The sequence below is a fragment of the Theobroma cacao genome, chromosome 1 (genome assembly GCF_053813885.1).
Source record: "Theobroma cacao isolate CCN51 chromosome 1, ASM5381388v1, whole genome shotgun sequence".
Classification (NCBI taxonomy): Eukaryota; Viridiplantae; Streptophyta; class Magnoliopsida; order Malvales; family Malvaceae; genus Theobroma; species Theobroma cacao.
This window is the reverse complement of record NC_142639.1, coordinates 624,418-647,708: the sequence shown is the minus strand read 5'-3', so window position 1 is coordinate 647,708 and position 23,291 is coordinate 624,418. Positions and strand designations below refer to the sequence as shown.

At 35.5% G+C, this 23,291-nt stretch overlaps 5 protein-coding genes and 1 non-coding gene across 7 annotated transcripts; 4 read left to right on the top strand and 2 right to left on the bottom strand.

The window, feature by feature from the left end:
- Positions 1-5,163: 5,163 nt before the first annotated feature.
- Positions 5,164-10,180, top strand: MCA1 (PLAC8 family protein). Of its 2 annotated transcripts, XM_007046566.3 has the most exons (9): positions 5,164-5,401; positions 5,761-6,018; positions 6,173-6,609; positions 7,658-8,076; positions 8,461-8,570; positions 8,680-8,751; positions 9,139-9,245; positions 9,656-9,749; positions 9,907-10,180. In XM_007046566.3, the coding sequence occupies exons 3-9, from the start codon at positions 6,199-6,201 to the stop codon at positions 9,957-9,959; spliced, it is 1,266 nt and encodes a 421-aa protein (XP_007046628.3). In that variant the 5' UTR covers positions 5,164-5,401; positions 5,761-6,018; positions 6,173-6,198; the 3' UTR covers positions 9,960-10,180. The 2 variants fall into 2 exon arrangements, with proteins under 2 accessions (XP_007046628.3, XP_017969421.2); XM_018113932.2 differs by lacking the exon at positions 5,164-5,401 and having other exon boundaries at positions 5,878-6,018; positions 6,169-6,609.
- Positions 10,181-10,821: 641 nt separating this feature from the next.
- Positions 10,822-12,431, top strand: LOC18610726 (SKP1-like protein 1B). The gene is made up of 2 exons (XM_007046565.3): positions 10,822-11,233; positions 11,977-12,431. Exons 1-2 carry the CDS (start codon positions 10,937-10,939, stop codon positions 12,148-12,150), a joined length of 471 nt encoding a protein of 156 aa, XP_007046627.1. The 5' UTR covers positions 10,822-10,936; the 3' UTR covers positions 12,151-12,431.
- Positions 12,432-13,775: 1,344 nt separating this feature from the next.
- LOC18610724 (Trm112p-like protein) lies at positions 13,776-14,731 on the top strand. The gene is made up of 3 exons (XM_007046563.3): positions 13,776-14,028; positions 14,104-14,158; positions 14,388-14,731. The coding sequence occupies exons 1-3, from the start codon at positions 13,928-13,930 to the stop codon at positions 14,538-14,540; spliced, it is 309 nt and encodes a 102-aa protein (XP_007046625.1). The 5' UTR covers positions 13,776-13,927; the 3' UTR covers positions 14,541-14,731.
- Positions 14,732-15,448: 717 nt separating this feature from the next.
- Positions 15,449-16,111, top strand: LOC18610723 (E3 ubiquitin-protein ligase RHA2A-like). Its single transcript, XM_018116622.2, has one exon. The coding sequence runs from the start codon at positions 15,449-15,451 to the stop codon at positions 15,854-15,856; it is 408 nt and encodes a 135-aa protein (XP_017972111.1). The 3' UTR covers positions 15,857-16,111.
- A 380-nt stretch (positions 16,112-16,491) lies between these two features.
- TRNAE-UUC (transfer RNA glutamic acid (anticodon UUC)) lies at positions 16,492-16,563 on the bottom strand. Its single transcript has one exon. It is a non-coding gene; the product is annotated as a tRNA-Glu (tRNA).
- A 3,148-nt stretch (positions 16,564-19,711) lies between these two features.
- On the bottom strand, positions 19,712-21,623 carry FD (Basic-leucine zipper (bZIP) transcription factor family protein). Its single transcript, XM_007046561.3, has 3 exons — positions 20,589-21,623; positions 20,415-20,492; positions 19,712-20,141 (listed from the first exon to the last, which is right to left on the bottom strand). The coding sequence occupies exons 1-3, from the start codon at positions 21,228-21,230 to the stop codon at positions 20,070-20,072; spliced, it is 792 nt and encodes a 263-aa protein (XP_007046623.3). The 5' UTR covers positions 21,231-21,623; the 3' UTR covers positions 19,712-20,069.
- Positions 21,624-23,291: the final 1,668 nt, after the last annotated feature.

Here is a 23,291-nt window from a genome sequence, read left to right as displayed (position 1 = left end):
CATATTATATAGAACAATTAAAAGAACATTTTGGACACAATTTGTTAACATAACACAAGAATAATACAAAATTAAACGAATTTAAAATTGAAGTTATCATATTTCTTGTCAACATGTATAAGACGCGGTAATTTTGTGTTTCAAATTAACTAAACCTACTTAACCAACATATGACCCGTTTAACTCGTTTAAAATCATTTTAACCTGTTTACGATATCAATTTAAATTAATTAGATGCATCTCCAACTCCTACCAACCCCGACCCCCACTCCCTTTCCTAACCCCTCCCTTGTCTCCTGGAATTCTCATTACTTGATAATGTTTGCGTTTGGAATGGGGATGAGTTGAAAGGGAAACGGTGGAAAAAGAGCGATGGCCTAATTAAAGGGGAGGTGAAGAGAGAAAGAGAAAGTCTAAAAATACTTTTTAAATATGGTGAAATTTTTAAAACAGATGTCAAATATAAAGAACTTATAGTTTAGATAAATTAATCTTGTTAATTGTATTTAAATGAGCTTATCATGTCATATTATTTAACACGTGATGTTGGCATTTATTTATATAACCCTTAAACACAATATAACTATAAGTTCCCTCTCATTATGTCAAAAAATAAAAATAGATGAGAATTAAAGTCGGGGGGGAGATGGCGGGGGTGTGGTGTTATTGGTATTCAATTGAGTCGGAAAGAAGAGGACTTCGAAGGACAAGTGTAACAGATGCAATAGCAAGGACAGCTGTGCTGATGGACAACAGCTCCAAAAAGGACCACGACTTGACGTGGTCTGGCAACAACGGCACTGGCTGGTGAGTTGCCCCTATGTCTGATATATCACTACAATTTAACTCCACCTTATCTTTTTTAATCCAATTAACGCTTTCGATTTGGCCTCACCAATAATCCCTCGTACTACTATTATATTTCCTCATTGTTCCCATAAAGGAAAAGCACAAAGAAAGTTAGTGATATCCCGAAAAGAACTAGAGTCACGTTCGCAGCACCAAAAAGGGTCCAAACTTTCACACTTCCACGGAAACTTTTGCCCATCAAAAAACAAATGGATTGGAAAGTGGTTTCCCATCGCTACAACCCCCCATGATTTTTGTATACTGTTTTTCCTTTCCTGGGAGCCCTCAGCCCTTACCTGGAATAGGGTTTTACAGCCTTACAAACCAAGACTCGTTCGTTTTCTAGTGAAAGGATTCTTTTCACAAGCTTTTGCCTTTTAGCTATATGAACATCTGCAGATTCCAAACTTAACCTACTTCTTCAGGTATGGCTTTTTGGGCTTATGTTAACCATATAAGTAGATTAGTGTATGTATCTTCCCACTAAAGCACATGGACAGCAAACGAATAGTTGCAGTCTAAATTTCCTCAACGAAACCTTAACGAAATAAAATATTATACCCAAAAGGGTTTGTACTATTTAATGTATAAAGAATGCATATCAGCTTATAGGATTACATTCAATTTGTAGTAGATGTTTTATTAATTAGGGTATGTTAGGTGGAATCCGACACGTGACATCGGAGAATCTCTTACCCGTGACATCAAAAAATTTAAAAATATAGCAGTCAATGTGAATTACTTCAAATTCGGTTAAAATTTAATTATCTATATTCTATTTAAACGAATTATTAATATTCGTAAAAAATTTGAACCCGACGTCACAAAACCTAAGCCGATCACAAATTTGGAATAAAAATTAATTTTAGGCAAAATAAAACAATGAATAATACACCAAGAGATATGCACGAGGAATCTTAACCTACCATTTGACGGCTCTTAATCCCATTATAAACTCTTTGGCCTTTTGTTAGAATTTGTATTAAACCCACTTTTCAAGCTAACTAGTTGGGTATGGATTCTTTATTTGTGCATCTTTGCTTCACGTGGAGAGTAGAATTATCTAACCCTCAGGGTCTTCGCTCTGATATTTTATGTGAATGGCCAAAACCATGGTATCAAATGGATTGAAAATGACTCAAAATTGACTTGGAAAAATTACACATGAACTACTACTTTGGCTTTGGTCGTTGTTACGTTACGTGCTTAGAAAAGACAAATTTGGTATCGAAGAAGAAAAATAAATACAATTTAATGATTTAATTTAACAAAAGTAACATTAAATTATATTTAAGATTGATCTCATCGAAAAATAGACATTTCATCGTTATATGTATCTTCGCATAAAACATTGCTTTAAATGTTTTCTTGTGGGGAGGACTGTCAATTGTTCTTCCACCACCTAACATCACCAAGTCACCCGCCTTGGATCAGAAAATTCGGCCAGAAAATAGTGCCCATGGGGACCGTGGAGCCATCAAATTTTATGCTTTTAGGGTCTTATATTTTATGGTTAATAGAAAACAACTTCCTCAATTCTGTCTCTCTCTCTCTCTCTCCCTAAAAGTTAAGGTGCCAGCAAGACAACAATAGACCACAAATGGGGCCTCTGCTCCCATTGATTTTTTCCTTAATTTGATGGGGATTTGATTCCAAAATTTAGAGACATAACTACCCACATCATATTCTAAAACTCTTTCAATTTCATGCAAATATTCTTTTCTTATATTTCCCTTCAAAATGGCTAATTTGCAATGTTAACCTCCTGCCTAGGCAGTTGTTCTATCAAGTTTTAGCTATACCTACCATTTCTTTTTCACTAATGATTGTGCATAATTTTTAGCTTGACTCAAATAATAAAAATTCTATTAAATTATGTCGATTATAGCAACAATAAGATCTAATATTAATTAGTATTTTTTATTCATATAACATATGATATAATTACGTGATATAAAATGATTATAATATAAAAAAATAATTATTCAATCGATGATTACGCATAATTTATAACTTTGACATGTTAATTTTTTTTTCTTTTTGTCCTTTTCTTTATAAAGTATAATTCAATATAGTTGTTATAATGATGGACTTGTGTGTTATTGCACGTCTTTGCAAACCCTTGGCATTTTCTTGCTAATACATTTTGGCAGGAAGAGCTTATCTTCTGATCCACCACGCGTGGTCTTTGATGAATCATGATGCACATCAAGAAAGAAAAAAAAGGTGAATGTAACCTTTTCCATCATTTATATATTATTGAGAAATATGCCATCACCTTTATCTTTTTTCTCATAAATTTATGGCTATTTTTCCTCCCCACAACACAATAATTTTCTTTTTAACAAGAAGAAGATGCATCACAGTTAATTCACGATTTATCAAGTTATGGATCATACCGTACAAATAAACTAATCATTAAGTTAGATGATAAATTCAATTTTACATCTGTTCACTGGTCGAATTGTCACATTCGAGTCAAGTTTCATATATGGCATTATAAACCCGGCTTAAGATATTATTATATATCAATAAAAATATCGTTTTTAGAGCATGATCTATGAAGGTCTCTATTCATTCTATTTAGACAGGAAGAAATAAATAAAAACATTGTGAATCCACCTGATAAATAGAAAGGGTAAAGTAATTTGATTTACAAAAAGGACAAAAATAAAAAAAGATAAAGCACATGAATCGTGGTGAAAATTTGTAGGCGTACATGACTTGAGAGGTAAAAGAGCAGCAAAATTTGTAATTATAAGGAGACAGAGAGCGACTAACAGATGAGGAAAAGAGGGGTGGACTGTGGACACGTGGAATGGAAGGCATGTGAGCGGCACTGTCGCTGTCGTACCATTAAATGGGTCCACATGGTCGTTGCCAGAGAGAACGGATGTTCAAAGCTAGAATATGCGTCTTCCTGTTTTCAGTTGGCTTTTCCCCTTTCATCAAGCCCCACCACAATTACCCTATTACCCCTTTCCTTCTTTTTTTTTTTAATGGAGAGAAAAGACTTTTTAAATAAAAATTATATATTAATAAATAATTTAAATATTCAGATATCTTTTTCTTTCCTACTTAACCATTAAAAAAATAATAATTAGTACTGTTACTAACTAATTTCTACAAGCTTTCCCTACCTAATGAATCCAAACATGAATTATTTTTGACTTCTTTGATAACTAGACATGACTAAACGACTAAAGCATAAAAATGAAGTTAAAAAAAAAAGTGAAATAGGAAAAAATAATGGCATTTATTTTGTGCTTAGTCCATCTTAATAAATGCACAAGTATTAGTTTAACGACATGGTTTTTATTTATAGATAAACATTTAATCGGTTTGATTTTAAAATTTTAAACGTTAAATTAATCAAATTTTGATAATAAGTAATTGGAATCAGTCAAATTATAATAAAGAACTAAAAATAATCATGGTAGGACGACTAACATTAATAATAGTTCAATTAATTATTTTGATTTACATGAAGTGTTTTTGAGGTATATTTTAAAAATATCAATAATATTATATTTTTAAATATATTTTAAAAATATTAGTAATATTTGGATATTAGAAATCAATTAAAATAATAAAATAAATTGTTAGTCTTGATCGATTAATATAAAAATTTAAAAAATTGATCCAAATTAATCAAATTCAATCCATATATTTTCTATCAAATTTTATCCATCCTTGAATGAAGCCTCCATCTATGTTACTATGTACCTTTCTAAATGACATTTCTTATCAACTTTGAGCTTGGTAAAGCAGGCTTGTAAGCCAAGCAAGGGCCACCAAGTTGATGGAACATTATCCCAAATCATGTTTGTACCTTTCAAATTAAGTATGTTTTCTTTACCAAGAAAGCTTACCATCATGTTTCTGAGTGATGAAAATTGCAGTAATAATATTTATTAAGGCAAGAAAAAAAGGTTAATGTGTCTTAATTACGGTAGGACGGCAACTGTTAATGACAGTAGGGCAGCAATTAACCCTACGGGACATGTGTTTAGGTGACACTAAAGCCACGGCAGTCCCTCGATGCCAGCTGGACGACCCTGTAATTGCTTTACCAGGGGGTGGGGGGGGAGTCAACGAAATCCTTTTTTTTTTTACTGTGCCGATTCTTTCCGTGAAAATCGCTGGCATCGTCGTAAATAGAAAGAAAAAAGGAGGACATTTGAGTACTTGAAATTTAGTACCACCAGCAGCAGCACAATGGCACAAAACTCCTTGCTTTGTCTGGCATGGTGGCGAGTCTGCACCCCAGCAGAGACAAACAAAGGGCACCGAAACTGCGAGCGATAAAAGATAGAGAGAGAAGAAGAAGAAGTAGAGGAGGAGGAGGAGAGGAAGAAGGCTCGACGTTTGCGCAAAGCAATGCCTGTTGATTCCGGAATTCAATGCTCTTCTTCTCTCAAACTCTGACGATTTTTTCTTGAAGATAGAAAAATAAGAAAAGGAAAAGAAAGAGAAGAATCAATTCAAGGCCTAAAAAACAAGAGAAAAAACTCCTGAGGAGTAGGCGAGTGTCTCGCTGCCATAAGCGCAGGTTTTCTTTGTCATTTCTGTCTGATTTTTTTTCCTTTTTTATTCTTGAATCTCTAATTACTTGTCAGTTTACAGGTTCTACCGTCCTTTTTTTACTTTTATTTTTATTTTACTGTAACTTTGTTTTTGGCTTAATTACAGTTCATTAAGAGCTCAACCGGAGATTCTGTGAATTTGCATTTGCGGTCTTAACTTTCTTTTTTTTTTTTTTTCATGTTGAAGAGTTGAATCATTCGCAATTTTTTTTCTGCTTTTTTAAAGTGTTTTTTTGACTCGAGAAAGTAAGCGAAGAAGCGTGACGGATAATCTTCTAGATATCGGTATCTTGTTAACTATTTTTTTTTTTGGTTTCTTAAGCAGTTGAAATGATACTGCGCTGTTCTTAGCTCTGAAAGTCGAAGATCTCGAGTGAATATGCAGTTTCTGGATAGATCCTGGGAAGGAGCTTTTGATCCAGCTTGAAGCTACGGATTCTCTTCCTTCTCAAGTTCCAGTTTCATTTCGTGGATTCTTTACAGAAATCAGCTTTGGCTCTGGCTTTTGTTGAGCAATGCAAGTGGAGAAGCCTAGCGGAAACATCGAAGCTCTTGATATGGTGAAGCGTCTAGCTTAGAAGAGGTGAAAACGAGCGAAAATCTCTCCATCTGGCCTTTTCTTTTTTACTGTTCATTAAGTTGAATTTTTGCTCTGGAAAGTATATAATTCCGGTCAAATTGTTTCATTAATTTATTAAAAATGGATTATGGAGTAATCTAATGGGATAAAAAGGCAGGTTTCTGGTTTGATTGAGAGGGAAGGATGGCATCTTCGTGGGAACATATTGGAGAAGTTGCAAGTGTAGTCCAGCTTGCGGGCTTTGATGCAGGGCGGTTAATAGCTATGATAGCTAAAGCTGCAAACACAGCGCGAATGCATAAGAAGAACTGCAGGCAATTCGCACAGCATCTCAAGTTGATCGGAAACTTGCTAGAGCAGCTCAAGATCTCAGAGCTTAAGAGATATCCTGAGACGCGAGAGCCGTTGGAGCAGCTTGAGGATGCATTAAGAAGGTCTTACATTCTGGTCAATAGTTGTCAGGAGAGGAGCTATCTGTATCTTCTGGCCATGGGATGGAACATTGTGTATCAGTTTAGGAAGGCTCAGAATGAAATCGACAGATATTTGAAGATTGTTCCTCTTATCACTCTAGTGGATAATGCTCGAGTCAGGGTATTGATTATTCTAGTTACTGTTTTAATATTTTTTCCCCTTAATTTTTTTTCCTTATTTGCATGATTTTTCAAGAGGCTTGTGAAATGATATTTGGGTTGGAATTTGGTACTTAAAAAATGAAGATGGTAAGCTTTAGAAATGATTGTCAGCTGTTTCAATTGTGTAAAAATGGTTGCTGTAAAATTTGTTATGTGTTTTCTATCGATTCTCCAATAGCAATTGATTTTCCTTTGTCCCCTGGGTTATCTCTCTTATTATAAATGAAGGATTATCTTTCATTCCTTAATTCCTTAGCAACCATTAAAGACCTGATAACTTAGATTTTAATCTTTAATTGTTGACTCTTAGTGCTAATAATGTTAAAAATATAGGGATATGAATGCCCTTTTGATCCTGACATACTAGGATGGCCTGAAAATGAGTGCTATTACGCACACTTATGCGTCTTTGTATGTTATTCTTTTATAAAGTACTATCATGTGCAATTTGAAGCATAATGGCTTCGGTAACTTCAATAAAGTGCAATTAATAGTGAGTATTTGTTACATTTAAGGGTTTGGAATGGTTGGTTATCCTACATGATTTCCTTTTTGTTAATGCCTTTCTAGACAATGAAGGCTCCTTCAAACTACTTTATCTTCTATTTTCTCCTGTATTGTATGAAAATCCAAGTCTATCAGGCCTGCCAGCTTCTTCACAGATGAATTGCATGGCCAAAATATTTTGTATAATGCCTCTGATTTCATGTTTATTGATATTGTCAAAGATAATCGATATAATGCCTCTGATTTCATGTTTATTGATATTGTCAAAGATAATAGATATCAAGCCTTTACTGGAAAGAGAGTGTACTGAATTATGCAAAAGTTGACATACATGATTCTGTGTTTCGATTGCCTTGTCATAGGAACTTGTGGGCAGCAATATCATTGAAAAATAATATCCATGAGATAGTTGAAGTCACTAAAAAATTTCTTGTGTTGGATTGATTACATGTCTTCAGCTTTGCCTGTGTTACTAATTTTTCATTTCTCCAAACCTGCAGGAGAGACTAGAAGTTATTGAGAAAGATCAACATGAGTACACATTGGATGATGAGGATAGAAGGGTGCAAGATGTTATTCTGAAACCAGAACCCTCAAAAAATGATGCCATGATTTTGAAAAAAACTCTTTCTTGCTCATATCCAAACTTGTGTTTTAATGAAGCACTGCAAAAGGAAAATGCAAAGCTTCAACTAGAACTGCAACGATCACAAGCTAATTACGATGTGCAGCAGTGTGAAGTAATCCAGCATTTGCTTGAAGTAACAGAAGTTGCTGCTGCAACTTCTATTCCAGATAAGAGTTCTTCCATGAAAGGGTCTAAGAAAGTAGAGCGCAATTACTCAGATGCCAATAGTGAGAAAGATCATTCATATGATGAAAGCTCACCTAATAAATCTGATACTCGCACAACTTCAAGGTTAGTTTTCTTTTCATTTTTAGTTTTACATTGTCAAAATGCAATTGTAGTTCTATATAAACAACTGTCTCATGTAGCACTGTCCCCAGTAACCTGTCCCTATTTTGCCATTTACCTTTGGCTTTATGTCCTATAAGAGTTGAAAGCTGATGTAGGCATATTTATGGCAGTAAAAGTAAGATTTCTTACTTGCCAATGTGATTCAATATGATAATTTATTTGCCTCGTAATTTCTTGATAAATTTAAAACTTGGGTGGTAATGGTAAATTCGTATGCTTTTAATGCAAAATTTAGTTTGCTGATGCCATTTACAATGTACTTGGCACATCTACTTGGAGCTAAGTGTGGTCACTAAATGTTTTATGCCATGCATTTTCGCTCAGAAACACATCTTCAGTTTCATCAGGACATGATCTGCTGTCTGATAGAGGTTCACATCGATATGACGAATGGCATGCTGATTTGCTCGGTTGTTGCTCAGAACCATATCTGTGTATGTCATCTTTTACATGATTAGGGCCCCATTATTGTATAATATGCCTGACTTCTATTCCTGCATTTGCTGTTAATCGAGTCTCCTAAGCAACCTTTAACCTTTGCAGGTATGAAGACATTCTTCTATCCTTGTGGTACATTTTCAAAGATTGCTACTGTGGCAACAAACAGGCACATATGTAAGTATTTCTGAATTATACTTTAATTTCTAGTTAGTTATATTTTGATTATGTAATAATTTCTTTATAGCTTGGGTGATAATCTGTGTGATCTCTATTTTTGTTGATTCCTTTAATTTTGTTTGTGCAAGAATTGGACGCGTTTGATTTCTGACCTATCCTGATCGACATGGATTATGAATTTGTAATAAATATGTGTGTATGTGTGTTTCTATATTGCTCAGCATGCATGCATAAGTGAGATTGTGTGTGTTTTCCTTGGGAAAGGAAATTACCTTCTCCCTTGTCGGCTTGCTACAGAAAAGTGTTATATCAACCGCAACACCTTTGAAAACTCTGTTTTTGATTTTTGCACTATTTCAAAGCTTACACAGCAACTTTCTTCAGCTTCTGCAGAAGCATGCAATGAATTGATGGCGTATTCATTGATATTGTCCTGCTGTTGCTACACCTGCTGTGTTAGAAGGAAGCTACGCAAGGCATTGAACATTACGGTATACTCTCTTTTAATGAAAGAGTAATCTAGTCATGCTGAATATAAGACCCTGAATTATAAGTTTTCTTCTATTTTTATTTGCCATGTAAAAATGTGGTATAGATGTTGTTACCTTGGCCTCATACCATACGCGGTGCTCTACTAATCATGGCCATCATGAGAATACGGTTTAGAGCTGTCTGAACGTAATAGGCACGCCCAGTTGTATCTATTATCTACGCTTCTTTTTGGTGACATACGTACTTCCGTGTGATTCAAATCACTGATAATCACTTCCTACTACCTTCTTTTTTTCAATAGAAAGCTTAATCTTGGATACAAGGTCCACAATTAGTTGTTCACAGTAGTTTTTGATCCTTACTTTGAATTTGGTTTCCTTACAACACTACCCTTTTCTTCTCTTGGCAGGGTGGATTTATTGACGATTTCCTCTCACATCTGATGTGCTGCTGCTGTGCCCTCGTTCAAGAATGGCGCGAAGTAGAGATGCGTGGTGTCTATGGTAAGTCCTACCCATGCCAAGAACCTTGTGATCGCGATGAAATCTCATTTATCTTCTAAACCACTCATTGTCCGGCATCTAATGACAACAAAATTGGAAAATATTGAGATGATTCTTAGTCCTAAACAGAACTTACAAACATCCATAACCGTTGCAGGTCCAGAGAAGACTAGAATAAGCCCTCCACCATCACAATTTATGGAATCGTGAGTGACAGGGTTCGAGCTGTTATTTTGTTTGGGGAGTCAAAAAAATATAGAATGCAACCACTAGTTGCCACTGTCAAAACTGAAGAACTGTGCTAAAGATTGCTACCTTGCCTTTTGAGTCTTTCAAATGTGTAAATTAGTCCTGATTGTTTTCCAGATTCAGCACATGTTGTACCATAGACTAATTTTCAATACTAAAATGTGGTTTTGGAATCCAGAAAATTCCTGTTGTTTTTCTTCAGAGATAGAGAACAGAGACTGCCAAAGGTAACATGCCACAAACAATGCACTTGAGCAAGAATCAAGAAGGGATGACTTCAAATCTTTTCCTTCTTGGATGGAAAAGTATCATTTGAATCAAATTCTAAAGAGTTTGCTTCTAGGCACAAAGCCCCTTTATTAATTTAATAATAATAATATTATGTAAAGGGTTATATAATGAGTTATTATTTTCCACGTCAGATATAACTTTTAATGGTCCATACGTATTTATTTAACTATTATAAAATTTTATAAATATAACTTGAAAGAAAATGCATGTCAATTCTTTTACTCAATAAATTAAGATTAATTAAATTAAACAGCTCTGAATTAATGAATCCTTTTTCACAATAATTAAAAATGTTTAAAAAGTCTGCTTTCTTTTCACATGGTTGGTCTAGGAGGACACCGCGACATATTCTTTTATTAATCTAATCTACTGGCCTTTAGATTCATACGTGTCAACATTTTATTGGTCTGGGGAGAACATAAAACAATCACGTAGCGCCACGTTATTGATCACACCGATCCAAAAAGAAACCGACCCTTCCCCAAGACTACCCCTACCCTCTATATAAATAAGGATTCTGTCGTAAAACTTTTCTTTTCTCCATAAGAAAAGTGTCTGATTTCTGGCAAATAAAGGAAGGAAAAGCCCCTGCTAGTTGATCCTTTCTTTTTCCTTCTTTTTGTCGAAAGAATTCGATAGCTAAAACGATGTCGTCTTCGGGGAGGAAGATCACTCTGAAGAGCTCGGACGGCGAATCGTTCGAGGTGGATGAAGCAGTGGCGTTGGAATCGCAGACGATAAAGCACATGATCGAGGACGATTGCGCCGATAACGGCATACCGTTGCCCAACGTCACGAGTAAGATCCTGGCGAAGGTGATCGAGTATTGCAAAAAGCACGTGGAGGCTCCTAAGACGGAAGATCGAACCGCCGAGGACGAGCTTAAAAATTGGGACGCTGACTTTGTCAAGGTCGATCAAGCCACTCTCTTCGATCTCATTCTGGTCAGTCCCTCTGTCTCTCTCTCGCGCGTGCGTTTCCTTTTTGTCTTATTTCTTTGTTGTTGATGTTCAATTATGGGTTAAATCTTTTTATGGAATAACAAGGTCTAGGGTTTTGGAATTGGGGATTTTTTAATTTTTTGTTAGAAATTTGATTTAGGGTTATTGTTGTAATATGGGCATCTTTTACTATTTTTCAATTTGTTTGCTTTTGGTGTTTTGATTTCGGAGGCTAATGAATTTGAATATAGTTTGATATATGTTTACAATCGCGTCACAAGTTGTAGACTTTTTCCATAGATTTAAGGAAATTGAACCGTTATCATGTATCTTGTAGTGCTAATGCTATAGTCAAAGAAGCTGTGTCAATTCCTTATGTGTGAGTAGAACTTACGCAATATAGTTGTCATGTTTTCTTTTGATATTCTTCGTTGATTATGGGGTGTTGTTTCAGATTAGAAGCAGAAGCCTAACTTGGGATTTTCATTAGATGAAGAAGTTCTTAACTCTGGCACACTGCATTGTGTAACTAAAAGAAAAGTGCAAATTAGAAGCATGAACATCAATCCTTCAATAGAATTTGTCTTTTAGTTTGTGCATATGATGCTGTCTGGTTAAGGCCTGCATGTTACCTGGCAGAATGATAGACTGATTGTTGCGCTTGATGATTACCATGTGTTAATTTCAGTAGGTTTTAGTTGATGATAATTTGTCTTGTATTGTGGTTTTGTCATATGTTTCTGCAGGCAGCAAACTACTTAAACATCAAGGGTTTGTTGGACCTTACTTGCCAAACTGTTGCTGACATGATCAAGGGAAAGACCCCTGAGGAGATCAGAAAGACTTTTAACATCAAGAATGATTTCACCCCTGAGGAGGAGGAAGAGGTTCGTCGGGAGAATCAGTGGGCATTTGAATGAAGAATTGGCCTATTTTGATGCTGTGAAGTGGCAAAATTATATCAAGCTTCTGTATTAGATGTAGTTAATTGCTCTGACTTTTCCATCTTTCTTTGTTGTCATCAGTACTTTGGATTCTGTGAGCTGTTTTAAGTATTCAAGTGACTTCTATATTGCTGCCTGTCCATACAATTTCACCAGAACCAGTCTGTTGTATTTATTTCTGTTCATGGCTTTTGATGTGAATGGGTCTGCTTGTGTAAACTCTGTTTACCACATGGAATGAGGCCCCTGTTTCTCCATTGTCTTAGTTCATTTATGTTAAAATGCCCTTACAAATTGAAAGTTAACTGTATAAGAGAAAAAGTTAAATCTAGGTGAGTAAGAGAAGAAAAACTATCATTTTCTCTTGTTTGATAAGAAAGAATAGGAAAAAGCAAGAAGAATTGATAGATTTGTATGTTTCTTTCTCCCCTTTTGGGAACTCATTCTTGTCACAGTTAAGCGGATGAAAAATGAAAGTACAAATTCAATGTTTTTGTCAAGACTGGCAAATCAATTATTACAGGTAAAACCCATTGTAACAAAGAATTAACAGATCTCTTGCAGAGCACATCAGGAACTAGAAGTAAACTAGCTTGATCTCAGAGCCAAGTTCACGAAACTTTAGTATCGTCTGGTTTTAACACTTCACCCCCCCAGTATGCTCCTGCTTTTAAACCGTAAACGATCAACATCCTCCCACTGCTTTGCCACAGCATAGACGTTCCCACTGCTCTTCTGCAATCAAAGAATTCTTTCTCCAACAGCCACACCTTCCCTGAAACGACATGCGCTGAGCAAGGTAGCCCAGAGCAGAGATTCAGATGACACATCCTCGTCAGCCTCCGGCATTTGCCTGAATATCTCCTCCGCCTCTAGAAAAAGCTCCGCACGACGAGCACAAGCACAAAGAACGCCGATAAAAGTCATTCCATCAGGATGAACTCCCTCTCCTCCTCCTCCTCTTCTTCCAACCTAGTTTTGATCCACCATATCCATTAATAGTTTTAGCCCATCCTCTGGATTCCCATGTATGCAGTGCCCCAAAAATCATTGCAATTTGCATTCCAACAAACAACATTCCTATTTTTGATCTTAGCAAACATCCTACGAGCTAATTATACTTTATGGTAGGTAGAGTACAAATCAACCAAAGCTTTACCAATGATTATGGGCAGTGATCAGGTGAGCTTGGATTTGAAAGAGTTGTTTTATAACGTGACACGATTCGAGAAACGAAAGGGATGGATGACGAAAAGAGAGTGTTTTGGATTCGGTTGAAGAAAATGGGGAGGAAAATTGGAGGGAGGGAGGGAGGGAGGGAGGGAGGGAGGAGGAGAGTTGGGTTGGTGAAGATGTGTCTGAAACGAAAGAGTTCACGTATGGACGTTCTTGCTGTTCATTTGGGACATCGTTTTGACGCTTTCTTGAGCTCAATTTGATTACCTCCATTGAAGCATGTTCTTGCGGGAGAAATGAGAAGGCTGCGAACAAATGAGCGAGAATGAGAGACTTCACTCGAAGTGATCATAGTTTTTCGGCCGTGAAGGGTAATCGCAGTTTAAAGTAGCCCATGTTCAAGGCCCAAAAGGTAAGAGGATAGCTCAAGTCTAGCAGAGAGCATTAGAGTTGAAGCGGTGCGTTTGAGAAAGGTTCCCACAAAGCCAAAAGCCGAAAGGGCCCTGGCCATGGTATCATCACGACTATTAGACCGAAGCTAAAAGTAACAGGGTTCAGATATTGAAGCAAAGCGATAATGGTGAGATTATGCAAATCCCTTCTAAAAGATGCAGGAACCGGGCTTAGCAAAACTCTCTCTGAGATCCTCGTTTGCCCACTCTCCAAACAACCTTTAAGGTACCCTCTTTGTTCTTCCCTTCCTCCCCTTTTATGTCTGCTAATTTTGTTTCTTTGGTTGATTAAATTTGGCAGGTTTAGTGAGGAAACAGCTTCTCTTATCAGTGATTCTATTGGCGTCTCTTTTCCTGTGAGTTATAATTCCAGTTTCCCCTTTTTGATATGGCACTTTCATTCACTTCTTTGTTTGGGTTCAATTCAATTTGCTGTCATCGGGTATCGAAGTACTTGTTGGCTCTGAAATCAGAAACAAAACATTACCTTTACAAGAAAACTGATCCAGTGCTGTAAGCCTGTAAGATATGTAATGGTTTTGGAGCTTATGTTGGAGTTTTTTATGTTTGCTTGCGGTTTGATAGATAAAAGATGGGATCCCATGTTTGGTGCCAAGAGATGGGAAGATACTTGATATTGATGATACGATGAATGATGCTGCTGCGGATTCAGCTAGAACAAATAAGGAATTGGCAGGAAGTGGGGATCCTTTCATCTTGCTCTTTCCATGCTGCTAACAATCTTCTCTTTCCATTCAATTGCAGTGGTGTTCCTGCAGGAAAATATGGAAGACCAAAGCTGTTCTTCTTTGTAAACTGCTGATATTAAGACTTAATTTTTCTGATTTGCTGTTCAGGAAACACAACCTTTCATTGCATGTAATGAAAAACCATTTCAGGAATGATCAGGGCAAGTCTTTTTGTTTGTTTCTGAAAATTGCACTGTTAAATTTATGCATTGAAATTCTTTGGAATATGTTTTACAGCTACCCCTGTATGCACTGAGGCATAGCTTGAACTAGATTCTACCTGTAAACCACATTAGAAATTAATCAGGTTTCTTCAGGACTGAGGAATCAGTTTAGATTCCTACTTTCTGTCATTGTCTTGCTTTCCTTCGAAGCATGCTGCCCAATCCTCCATAAGATGATGTTACAGGATATTTTGCTCATTACCTAATGGATACTGTTAACATCCTGATTACAATTCATGTTTCAATCTTATGTTAACTGTCATATAATGTATTACACATTAACTGAATTTCTTTTGTCCTTTAATTCAGTTTTAATCGAACTATACTCACCCCTAAATAACCATTTACACAACAAATCAAAACCAAGAATTGGCAATCTCCCAAATCCATGTCTAAATAGACAATTAATGAACTGAGAACTTGGATTTTTATGTAGTAGAGGGTTTTTACTCTTATTGGTAACTATGCGTAAAATAAAACATTAAGGTCATATGTAACACTCTTGATTTAGGTGCAACCGCTTCGTGTTAAACCCTCAAAATCGACTCTCCCCAATCTAACAAACCTTCCAAACCAAGCAAAACTGCTTAAGCAAGACGAAGGCTTGCCAGTTTCTTCATGTCTCCCTTATTAAAGATGCTACGGTTGTCTTAAACCTTTGCTAAAATACCAAATGGTTCTCAGCAAGTTGGTTGCCTTTATCTACAACTTGATTGGTGTAAGAGTCCATGCAAGAATAAAAGAAGCAGCGGCAGCCTATGCGGTGATCAAGCCAGATATCTCGAAGAAGGTCAAGGAGGGACAAAGCAACTTCCAGGCAAGACCGTGTGCCGGCGAAGCTTCAGAAGGCGAAATATGTTGTGTTTGTTTATCAGGCATGAAGGAAGGAGATGACATGCGCGTTCTTCCTTGTTTGCATCAGTTCCATCGGGTGTGTGTCGATAGGTGGCTCGATGGGTGCAGGAAGAATTGCCCAGTGTGCCGGTTTTCGATGGGAGAAGAAGAGAGGTTTCATAGAAGGGAAGCCTTCACTGAGGAGATGTTGATCTGGTTTTCATCTTTCCATGTAGCTGGCTTCTAGCCTTCTTGATCAAATTTCAAAACTGCTGCCATTGTCGATACCAAAAACAAAAAACAGAGCCCGAACTTCCCATTGCCAGGGAATGGAACCTCGAGAGTCTCCTAGATGAAAACCAGACATCCTAGCTTTGTTGGTCCTGGGTGTTTGTTGCAGTCTCAATAATTAACTTGTAAATAAAGATTACTTGGAATGGAAAAGAAGATAGAAAGTAAAACACAGAAAAGAAGAAGCGTCGACCTTCTGGCCTCGTACAAACGTTGGTGTGATAAAAAATCCATTGCACCCAAGGGCAAGCTTGGCCCAGTTATTTTCATGTAGAAAAAATCTTGATTATGAGTATTTGCATGTCTCTCCCATTTGTTCCATTGATTTTTCTGTATGAAAAATTGGATAGAATGATTGGATTTTTGCATCTTTTAACTTTTTAAGTTGATAAAGAACCTAAAGAAGAAAATTCCCTTATCTCTTGTTTCTCACTCAACCAAATACTATAAAAATTATCATTTCTTTTTCTTTTTCTTTTTAGCCTTTTATGGGATTTTGAAACTTCAGTGAAAGCCCAAATGAAGCAAAAAGGGCCTTTTGATATACATACAAGGAAGGAGGCCCAAAAAAATATGGACCAAAAATTAAAATTCCGTTGCCGGGGATCGAACCCGGGTCTCCTGGGTGAAAGCCAGATATCCTAGCCACTGGACGACAACGGATGTCGAAACTGGTATCGCTTATATTCTACTTATGGTTACTTACTGTAAACAATATTTTTACATAAAAGAATATTCATAAGTATTGCTCTTGAAACTTTTAATTATATTTTTTCACTTTTAATAACAACTAGTAAAATATATCCATTACTAATATATACAACTCATATATTCACGATCCTGCAAAAAATTTGTACATGCAATCAAATATGTAAAAATACCATTAAAAGTTTTTAAAATTGTCCTAATGTAGTCAAAAGTCAAATTTGTTACTCTAAGCGAAGAATCTGGTAAGATGGATTCAAATAGGAATGTCAACGGGTAAAGTACCCACTCATTTTAAGGTATCCAAATCCGAATCCAATCAGTAAATGAAATATCCGAACCCTATAATTACCCAAATATTTTTAAAATTTATTATCATAACCCTAACCCTAGTGCATATCCATTATTCGATAATTACTTAAACCCATTTAAAAACCTGATTATGTAAAAAATTATTAAAATACTCTTTTTGGGTAGCTAATTATCCTAATCCGAATTTATACCCATTTTTATATACAATAATCTTTTCATCCATATTCCATATAATTTACTAATAATTAAATTTATAAAAGCACACAAACAATAAAATTTAAATTTAAATAATCATAAACAACTCTCTCAAATATCAATTTAAATAACTAAAAATAAATATCCAAATAACAACTTAAATAATATTACAAGTTTAATTAACTATATGGGTTTGTTATTAATTACATAAAATTAAAAAAAATAATTAAGTTCCAAAACTATTTTTATTTCACAACTTCTTTTTTAAATATATATTTTATAAGTTCTAATTTTGTAACGTTAATATAAAATAAAAAGTAATTATGTTTATAAATTTAAAGTATATATATAATAGTAATTATATTTTTTTATAAATTAACACAATATATATAATATATGTGTTAAAAAATATTTTAAATTAATTAATAATCATAATTTTATGAATTAATTTAATTCATAATATAAATTTATCTTTAATTATATAAAATAAAAAAATATAATCGAGTTTGGGTATCAAGTACCTAAAGAGTAATACTCAAATTCTACCCAAACCCAATACGAATAACGAAATTATAATCTTAACTCGATTATAGGGTATCTTAATCTTATATAATTGAGTTGGATACCGCAAGTACCCTGCAATGAAGTACCCATTGCTTTCCATAGATTTGAATTTGACATTCTTTTTTATAAAAAAAAATAGACACAAAATCTTTTGATAAATATAAATGGATAAAGCATAAAGTTGTTTAAAGCTTAGGTTACAAAATTATTGCCATAAAATATATACATATACATATACATATACATATACATATATATATATATATATATATAACAACATGGTCCCACTGCTAATGCAACAGCTGAGGGCACAAATGCAATGAGATAAGTTTGGTCTGCCACTACAACCACATATGATATCATGATAAGCAAATATATATTAATATAAATAAAGAGGAAATAGAAGTAGAAACAGAGAATTAACTCCAGCACGTGCCTGCCAAAATTAGTACTGTTCCAATCCAAAGTTAGTGTTGCTACACCAAGGGATCTTTTCATCAAAAAAGTAAAAAAAAAATTACAAAGCAAAGGATAAAAATGTAAGCAGCAAAAAGTGACATTGATGTTGCTCGGATGGGTTAACTTTTTGAGATTATTTATCGATAGATTTTAGTTAATTTTTTTTAATTAGAGAAAAAGGTATTAATCAATGAATCAAATACTAAAATACATATTTAAATTGAATTTGATATTGTGTATATTATATAATTCATTACAATGTATGAATTTGTGGGTGCTTGTGTGGTAGGTTTGGCATTGATATTTTGATAATATGATCAACTCTCAATCAAGTACTATATGATTATTTGTTTTTTGATATATGTATATTTGATTTTAAAAAAAAAAGTCAAAAACTTCCAACTGTATGTCAGAATTTGTATTTTTTAACTTTATTTGAATTTTTTTTTTATAATTGAAAAAAAAAATTCAAACTTTACTCTTTAAGTAAAGGAATAATGCACAAACTAATGCTCGGATGTTTAATTTTACTTGAATATTGGTCTTAGAAAACCTTAAATTACCATGTAGGACAAAACCAATTTAAAACTTCCCCAAGGTAAGAATTTCGAAAGCTAACCTAAGAAATGTTTGCTGGGCAGTTAGGTTTTAATATTACTGGGGCTGGCTGTGCTTGGTTGAATTTATTATTATTATTATTTTATATTAAATCAAAGTCTAAGGGAAGGGAGTAAAACCTGAGGGTACAAATCTTTATTGCAAACGATCAAATCTTATTGAGTCTACCAATCTGATCATGTACACACTATCACTTGCTATGACTATTGCAAATGTAGATTAAATGTATGGAAAAAGTACGTATATATGTCCAACAATTAAATTCCCCACATTTACACATTGGGGACACAACATAACACATCTTCACATCACACTAAGGCCACCTAACTAAAGTGAAAATGTATTAACTTTAGCATGCTGGCCTCCAAAGCTTCTCTGGCCCCCTTTTCTATGACTAACAATGATTCAATAACAAAGCCTACAAATAACCCTTTTCTCCTCTTGTTTTCTTGCAGCAGAGAGCATGAGTTAAGTGAAGTTTTGGCTGATGGTTCTGTATGTATTTGGACAGAGCAAGGGAAGGAATATGCAGAAACAGATTAGGTTACCAAATCCTGTTATTACGAGATTATTATGATCTTTTAACATTACCGATCCTCTGTTGGAGGGAAGTATATGTAAAAAGGAAAGTTGCTTAAAATCAGGAAAAAACATGAAGCAAAAGTATGAAAGGGAAAAAATGCCAATGGATGTCGGACAAGGTGGGGGGCATCGATTACCGATCGTATTGGGATATAACGAGGGATGATGGCGGTCCCTGATAAGGAACAGGATAAGAGGAGTTGTCACAAATTCCATGGCCGATATGTCACATCCCTTTTTGTGTTGTTTTCTTCTTTTTACTGTTCAATTTTTGTTTGTCATTAAAATTTAGTTAGATCTCTCCACACAGCTGCAAACAGAGCACCAATTTTTGGCATGAGAAAGGGGAGAAAGAGAAAGAAAGCAAAGAATGGGGTTTGTAGGACAGGAAACAAAAAAGTCAGTAGTCCAAGGAAAGATACAAGCCAACAGAGGAAGCAAACAAAGACCCACCAGAACAAAGTTCCTGCATATCAGGAAATGTAAACATACCCCTTCCTTTTCCCTTTTCCCCCCCTCCCCACAGCGCATGTTTTTCTTTCCCAAAATCAACTGTCTTGCTAGAAGTACAAACCTTGCTCACCCCAGAAGTGAAAAAAATAAAGAAAAAAGCTCCCCAAAACCTATACAAATTCATTCCTTTTCTAGCTTAAAGGACCTCTGCTCTTAGAGAGAGAGAGAGAGAGAGGAAAGAAGGAGAGATTAATTTGTTAGAAGGTAGGCAGAGATGTTCCTCAAAATGGAGCTGTTGACGTCCGCTGAAGCGTGCGCTTTTTGGAAAGTTGAGCAGCTGCTGCTACGCGTAACTGCATGCCCCAAAAACAAAATAGAAGCACAATGTCAATATTAATTGCTCTTTTCTTTCTTTTACTAGCACTATAATTATTCACAAGAACAGTCTGCTCCCAAGTTCCATGCATGTTGGGGTTATCAGATTTTGGTGAAGCCAAGCACCCAAGCGTTTCATGTATTAATGAGGAAACACTGATCAGTGGGCCCTTTGGTTGTTTCTTCGGTGGGGGGTGTTTCTTTCATGGCTTGTCTGCTAGTAATAAAAATCAATTTGGCTTTTGAGTTACCTGTTCTTGCTGTCTCTTGAGTCTTGCATTCTCTTCCATAAGATGTGCAACTTCGAGCTCCAACTCATTTGTGTAAGCCTGCAATGAAAGGAGTATCACGAAACGAGACATTTTGTGAAATGCATATGTATAACAGTAAAGACAGTAGCTAGGACAAGAAAGGCACTAATTAACCTGTTTTCTAGCTCTCGATCGAGCTGCTGACTCTCGGTTCTTGATCATACGCTTGTGCCGTCGATCACCAGAACCGCTATCAGATTCCTTGACCCTTTTCTTACCAAAAGAAGCCAAGCTAGAAGATGAGGCTAGAGCCTCGAATGGACAATTGAAAGTGGACAAATTTGAGATGGGGCTGCTTTGCAGACGCGAGGTGGACCTGAGAGGATCCGAGTTATCAAAAAAATCAAAACCGGGACCCGAATTCAGGCTCAAAACAGTGGCAGGAGGCCGCACTGGGGAACCATAGAGCCCGGCCCCCCCGTTTGTGCAGACCCTGTTCGTTGGTGGGTCTTTGCTAAACGGCCTGGCAAGAAAATCCTGAAGGATGAAATTCGGGTTTTGAGGATTTGTGAGTCGTGGGTTTACAGACAGGCCTTCCCTGGAAGGGTGATCATTTAGAGAAGCAAGATTAATGTCTTTCCAAACCTCTTCCATAGTTTTGGGTCTATGGGTTTGGTCGTGAAGATGGGAAGGAGGAGAGAATAGTGAAGGAGATGAAGATGTTGATGATGATTTTGAGGACGTTGAGGACACTCTCTTTAGGCTTATCGTTGCTTTGTTGTAGTTGTTCTCCTCCCCGCCTGTCGATGACAACATTGAAGTACAAACAAGAAAAAAGCTTGGTTCAGAGGTGCAAAACCAATCTTTAAAGCTCGGGTCTAGACCCAAAACAAAAAAAAAAAAAAAAAGGGGGGGGAGAGTGGGGGGTATATGGCGAGAGTTTTGTAAGACCAAATGTAAGGAATTTTCTATGCCTATCTATGGCAATTGCCAATGCTTTGCTTTGTGTCATTGGTCTTTCAAAGGCAATGTTGTATTTTGTGCCACGCGCCTCAAACAGGATTGTGCAGCTTTTGGGTTTGAGGCGTCTCTGCTGTTGGGAAAGGACAGATAGTAATTGCAATGGGTTTGGTTTCCCCAGCTGCCACTCTCTGAAAAAAGAAAAAAATTGGTCCACATTGGCTACACCCCTAGCACTCCTTTTTCACTCGTACGTTATATTCGGTCGCTTGTTAATCTGGAACAAATGAATACCCATAAATCAGACGACCTATGCTACCTTTTTGCTTCATTATATACACTTATACGTTTACAGCAGTAGCTCACCACTTTGTAACCAGGAATATGATGCTAGCTACGGCCAACCCAAATTCCATAAACCTTGACAGATTATCATGATAAGGCAAGAAAAATTCGATGATGAATAGTGAAGAAATCTGCAGTAGAATAAATCAAATCACAGAGCTTAGTGTGCTAACCATTAAAGCATAAAGATCGCTGTATAATCTGTATGATATAGAGCCTGCAAGGTGCTTGTCTCTGGCAAGGAAAAAGCCAAGTGATCCTCTCTCTTTTCCTCCATCATCTCACACCCTTCTTTTCACCTTCTTTCTTCTTTCTTCTTCCACCTGCCCTCCACTTCACCAGTCATCCTTGTTCTTTTCCCCTTTTTACCTTAACGTACCTGATCTTCTACTCCCACCCAGAAAGAGAATATTGGAATAAGAATACATAGATTTGCAGTACCACAGTTCTCATTATCGTCAAACAAAAAACAAGAAAAGAAAGACCTTTTGCTTGTTACAGTTGCTTCTCTCGGATTGTAGCCAACGATGCTGGTATCTTTGGTTTCACCCCGGAGAGCAATCCCTCTTTCTAAATGCTCTGCAAATCAAGGACAAAGGCATTGAATGTGAAATACAGCCGTTTTATTTTACACTGACCACCTTCCTTTAATGGTTGCACCTTCCATACTCTCTCTCTCTCTCTCTCTTTCCTCTTTGAGAAAGTTTGAAAGTGCTGTCCAAACGTACAATTTAATTGAACTCGTGAAGTATAAAGGTCCAAACATTAGAAAGAAACTCTAAACTATATTCATCTGTGCTTAATTACATACATTCTTTTCTGCATGTTAACAATTTTACCCCATAGTTTTTACCTTTTATCATCAAAATATCCCAAGAAACACAGCTACAAGGCCTTGCAAATAGTTATGGCTATGTACTATGTTCTGATTGAAAAAACCAACTTAGAACCATACGCCCATGCAGGAAAAGAGTGTGTGATATTTGGTCTAAGAAAAGATTTGAGGCCTACAGTTAGCTTTCAGGAGCAGAGATTCACTGTGAGACGAAAAGAAATAAAGGATTAAAAATTTCTTAAATTAATATGTTGATTTCAATAATAATAAAAAGATTTATAATAAATAATAATTTTATAATAATCTTTTGTGAAATGCTGTGTTTAACCATATTTTTTGAATTTTAATTCATTAATTATTAATTTTGAGTGATGTCTTTTTTAATATAAACAACTAAATTATTTTTAAAAAACTCATTATTTATTTTTATTTTAATTTTTTTTAATAATTTTCATTACTGAAAAGATTTTTTTTTATAATTATAAAACCTGAAAGAGTTAAAATAAGACGAATTAATCTATCAAGCAGAATTAATATATTGATGAAATTTTAAACAAAAGTCAACAATGAAATACAATAACTTATATTTAAAAATGATATAATAATTTTTTTAATTTTTAAAGATTAAAATTATGAAAAATAAAATACATATAACAAGAAAAGAAAAACGTGATAAGTAAAAGATAAAATTTATCTAATAAAAAGAAAGAGGAAGAACATGGTTGATGGTTCATAAA

Coding starts and splice junctions, on each gene's coding strand:
- LOC18610724 (XM_007046563.3), top strand. CDS start 13,928: ATGGTGAGATTATGCAAATCCCTTCTAAAAGATGCAGGAACCGGGCTT. Junction 14,029..14,103: donor CTCTCCAAACAACCTTTAAG/GTACCCTCTTTG, acceptor TAAATTTGGCAG/GTTTAGTGAGGAAACAGCTT. Junction 14,159..14,387: donor CTATTGGCGTCTCTTTTCCT/GTGAGTTATAAT, acceptor GCGGTTTGATAG/ATAAAAGATGGGATCCCATG.
- FD (XM_007046561.3), bottom strand. CDS start 21,230: ATGTTGTCATCGACAGGCGGGGAGGAGAACAACTACAACAAAGCAACG. Junction 20,493..20,588: donor GATCGAGAGCTAGAAAACAG/GTTAATTAGTGC, acceptor CTTTCATTGCAG/GCTTACACAAATGAGTTGGA. Junction 20,142..20,414: donor TCAAGAGACAGCAAGAACAG/GTAACTCAAAAG, acceptor TGGGGCATGCAG/TTACGCGTAGCAGCAGCTGC.
- MCA1 (XM_007046566.3), top strand. CDS start 6,199: ATGGCATCTTCGTGGGAACATATTGGAGAAGTTGCAAGTGTAGTCCAG. Junction 9,246..9,655: donor GCAAGGCATTGAACATTACG/GTATACTCTCTT, acceptor TTCTCTTGGCAG/GGTGGATTTATTGACGATTT. Junction 9,750..9,906: donor AGAGATGCGTGGTGTCTATG/GTAAGTCCTACC, acceptor TAACCGTTGCAG/GTCCAGAGAAGACTAGAATA.
- LOC18610723 (XM_018116622.2), top strand. CDS start 15,449: ATGGTTCTCAGCAAGTTGGTTGCCTTTATCTACAACTTGATTGGTGTA.
- LOC18610726 (XM_007046565.3), top strand. CDS start 10,937: ATGTCGTCTTCGGGGAGGAAGATCACTCTGAAGAGCTCGGACGGCGAA. Junction 11,234..11,976: donor CTCTCTTCGATCTCATTCTG/GTCAGTCCCTCT, acceptor ATGTTTCTGCAG/GCAGCAAACTACTTAAACAT.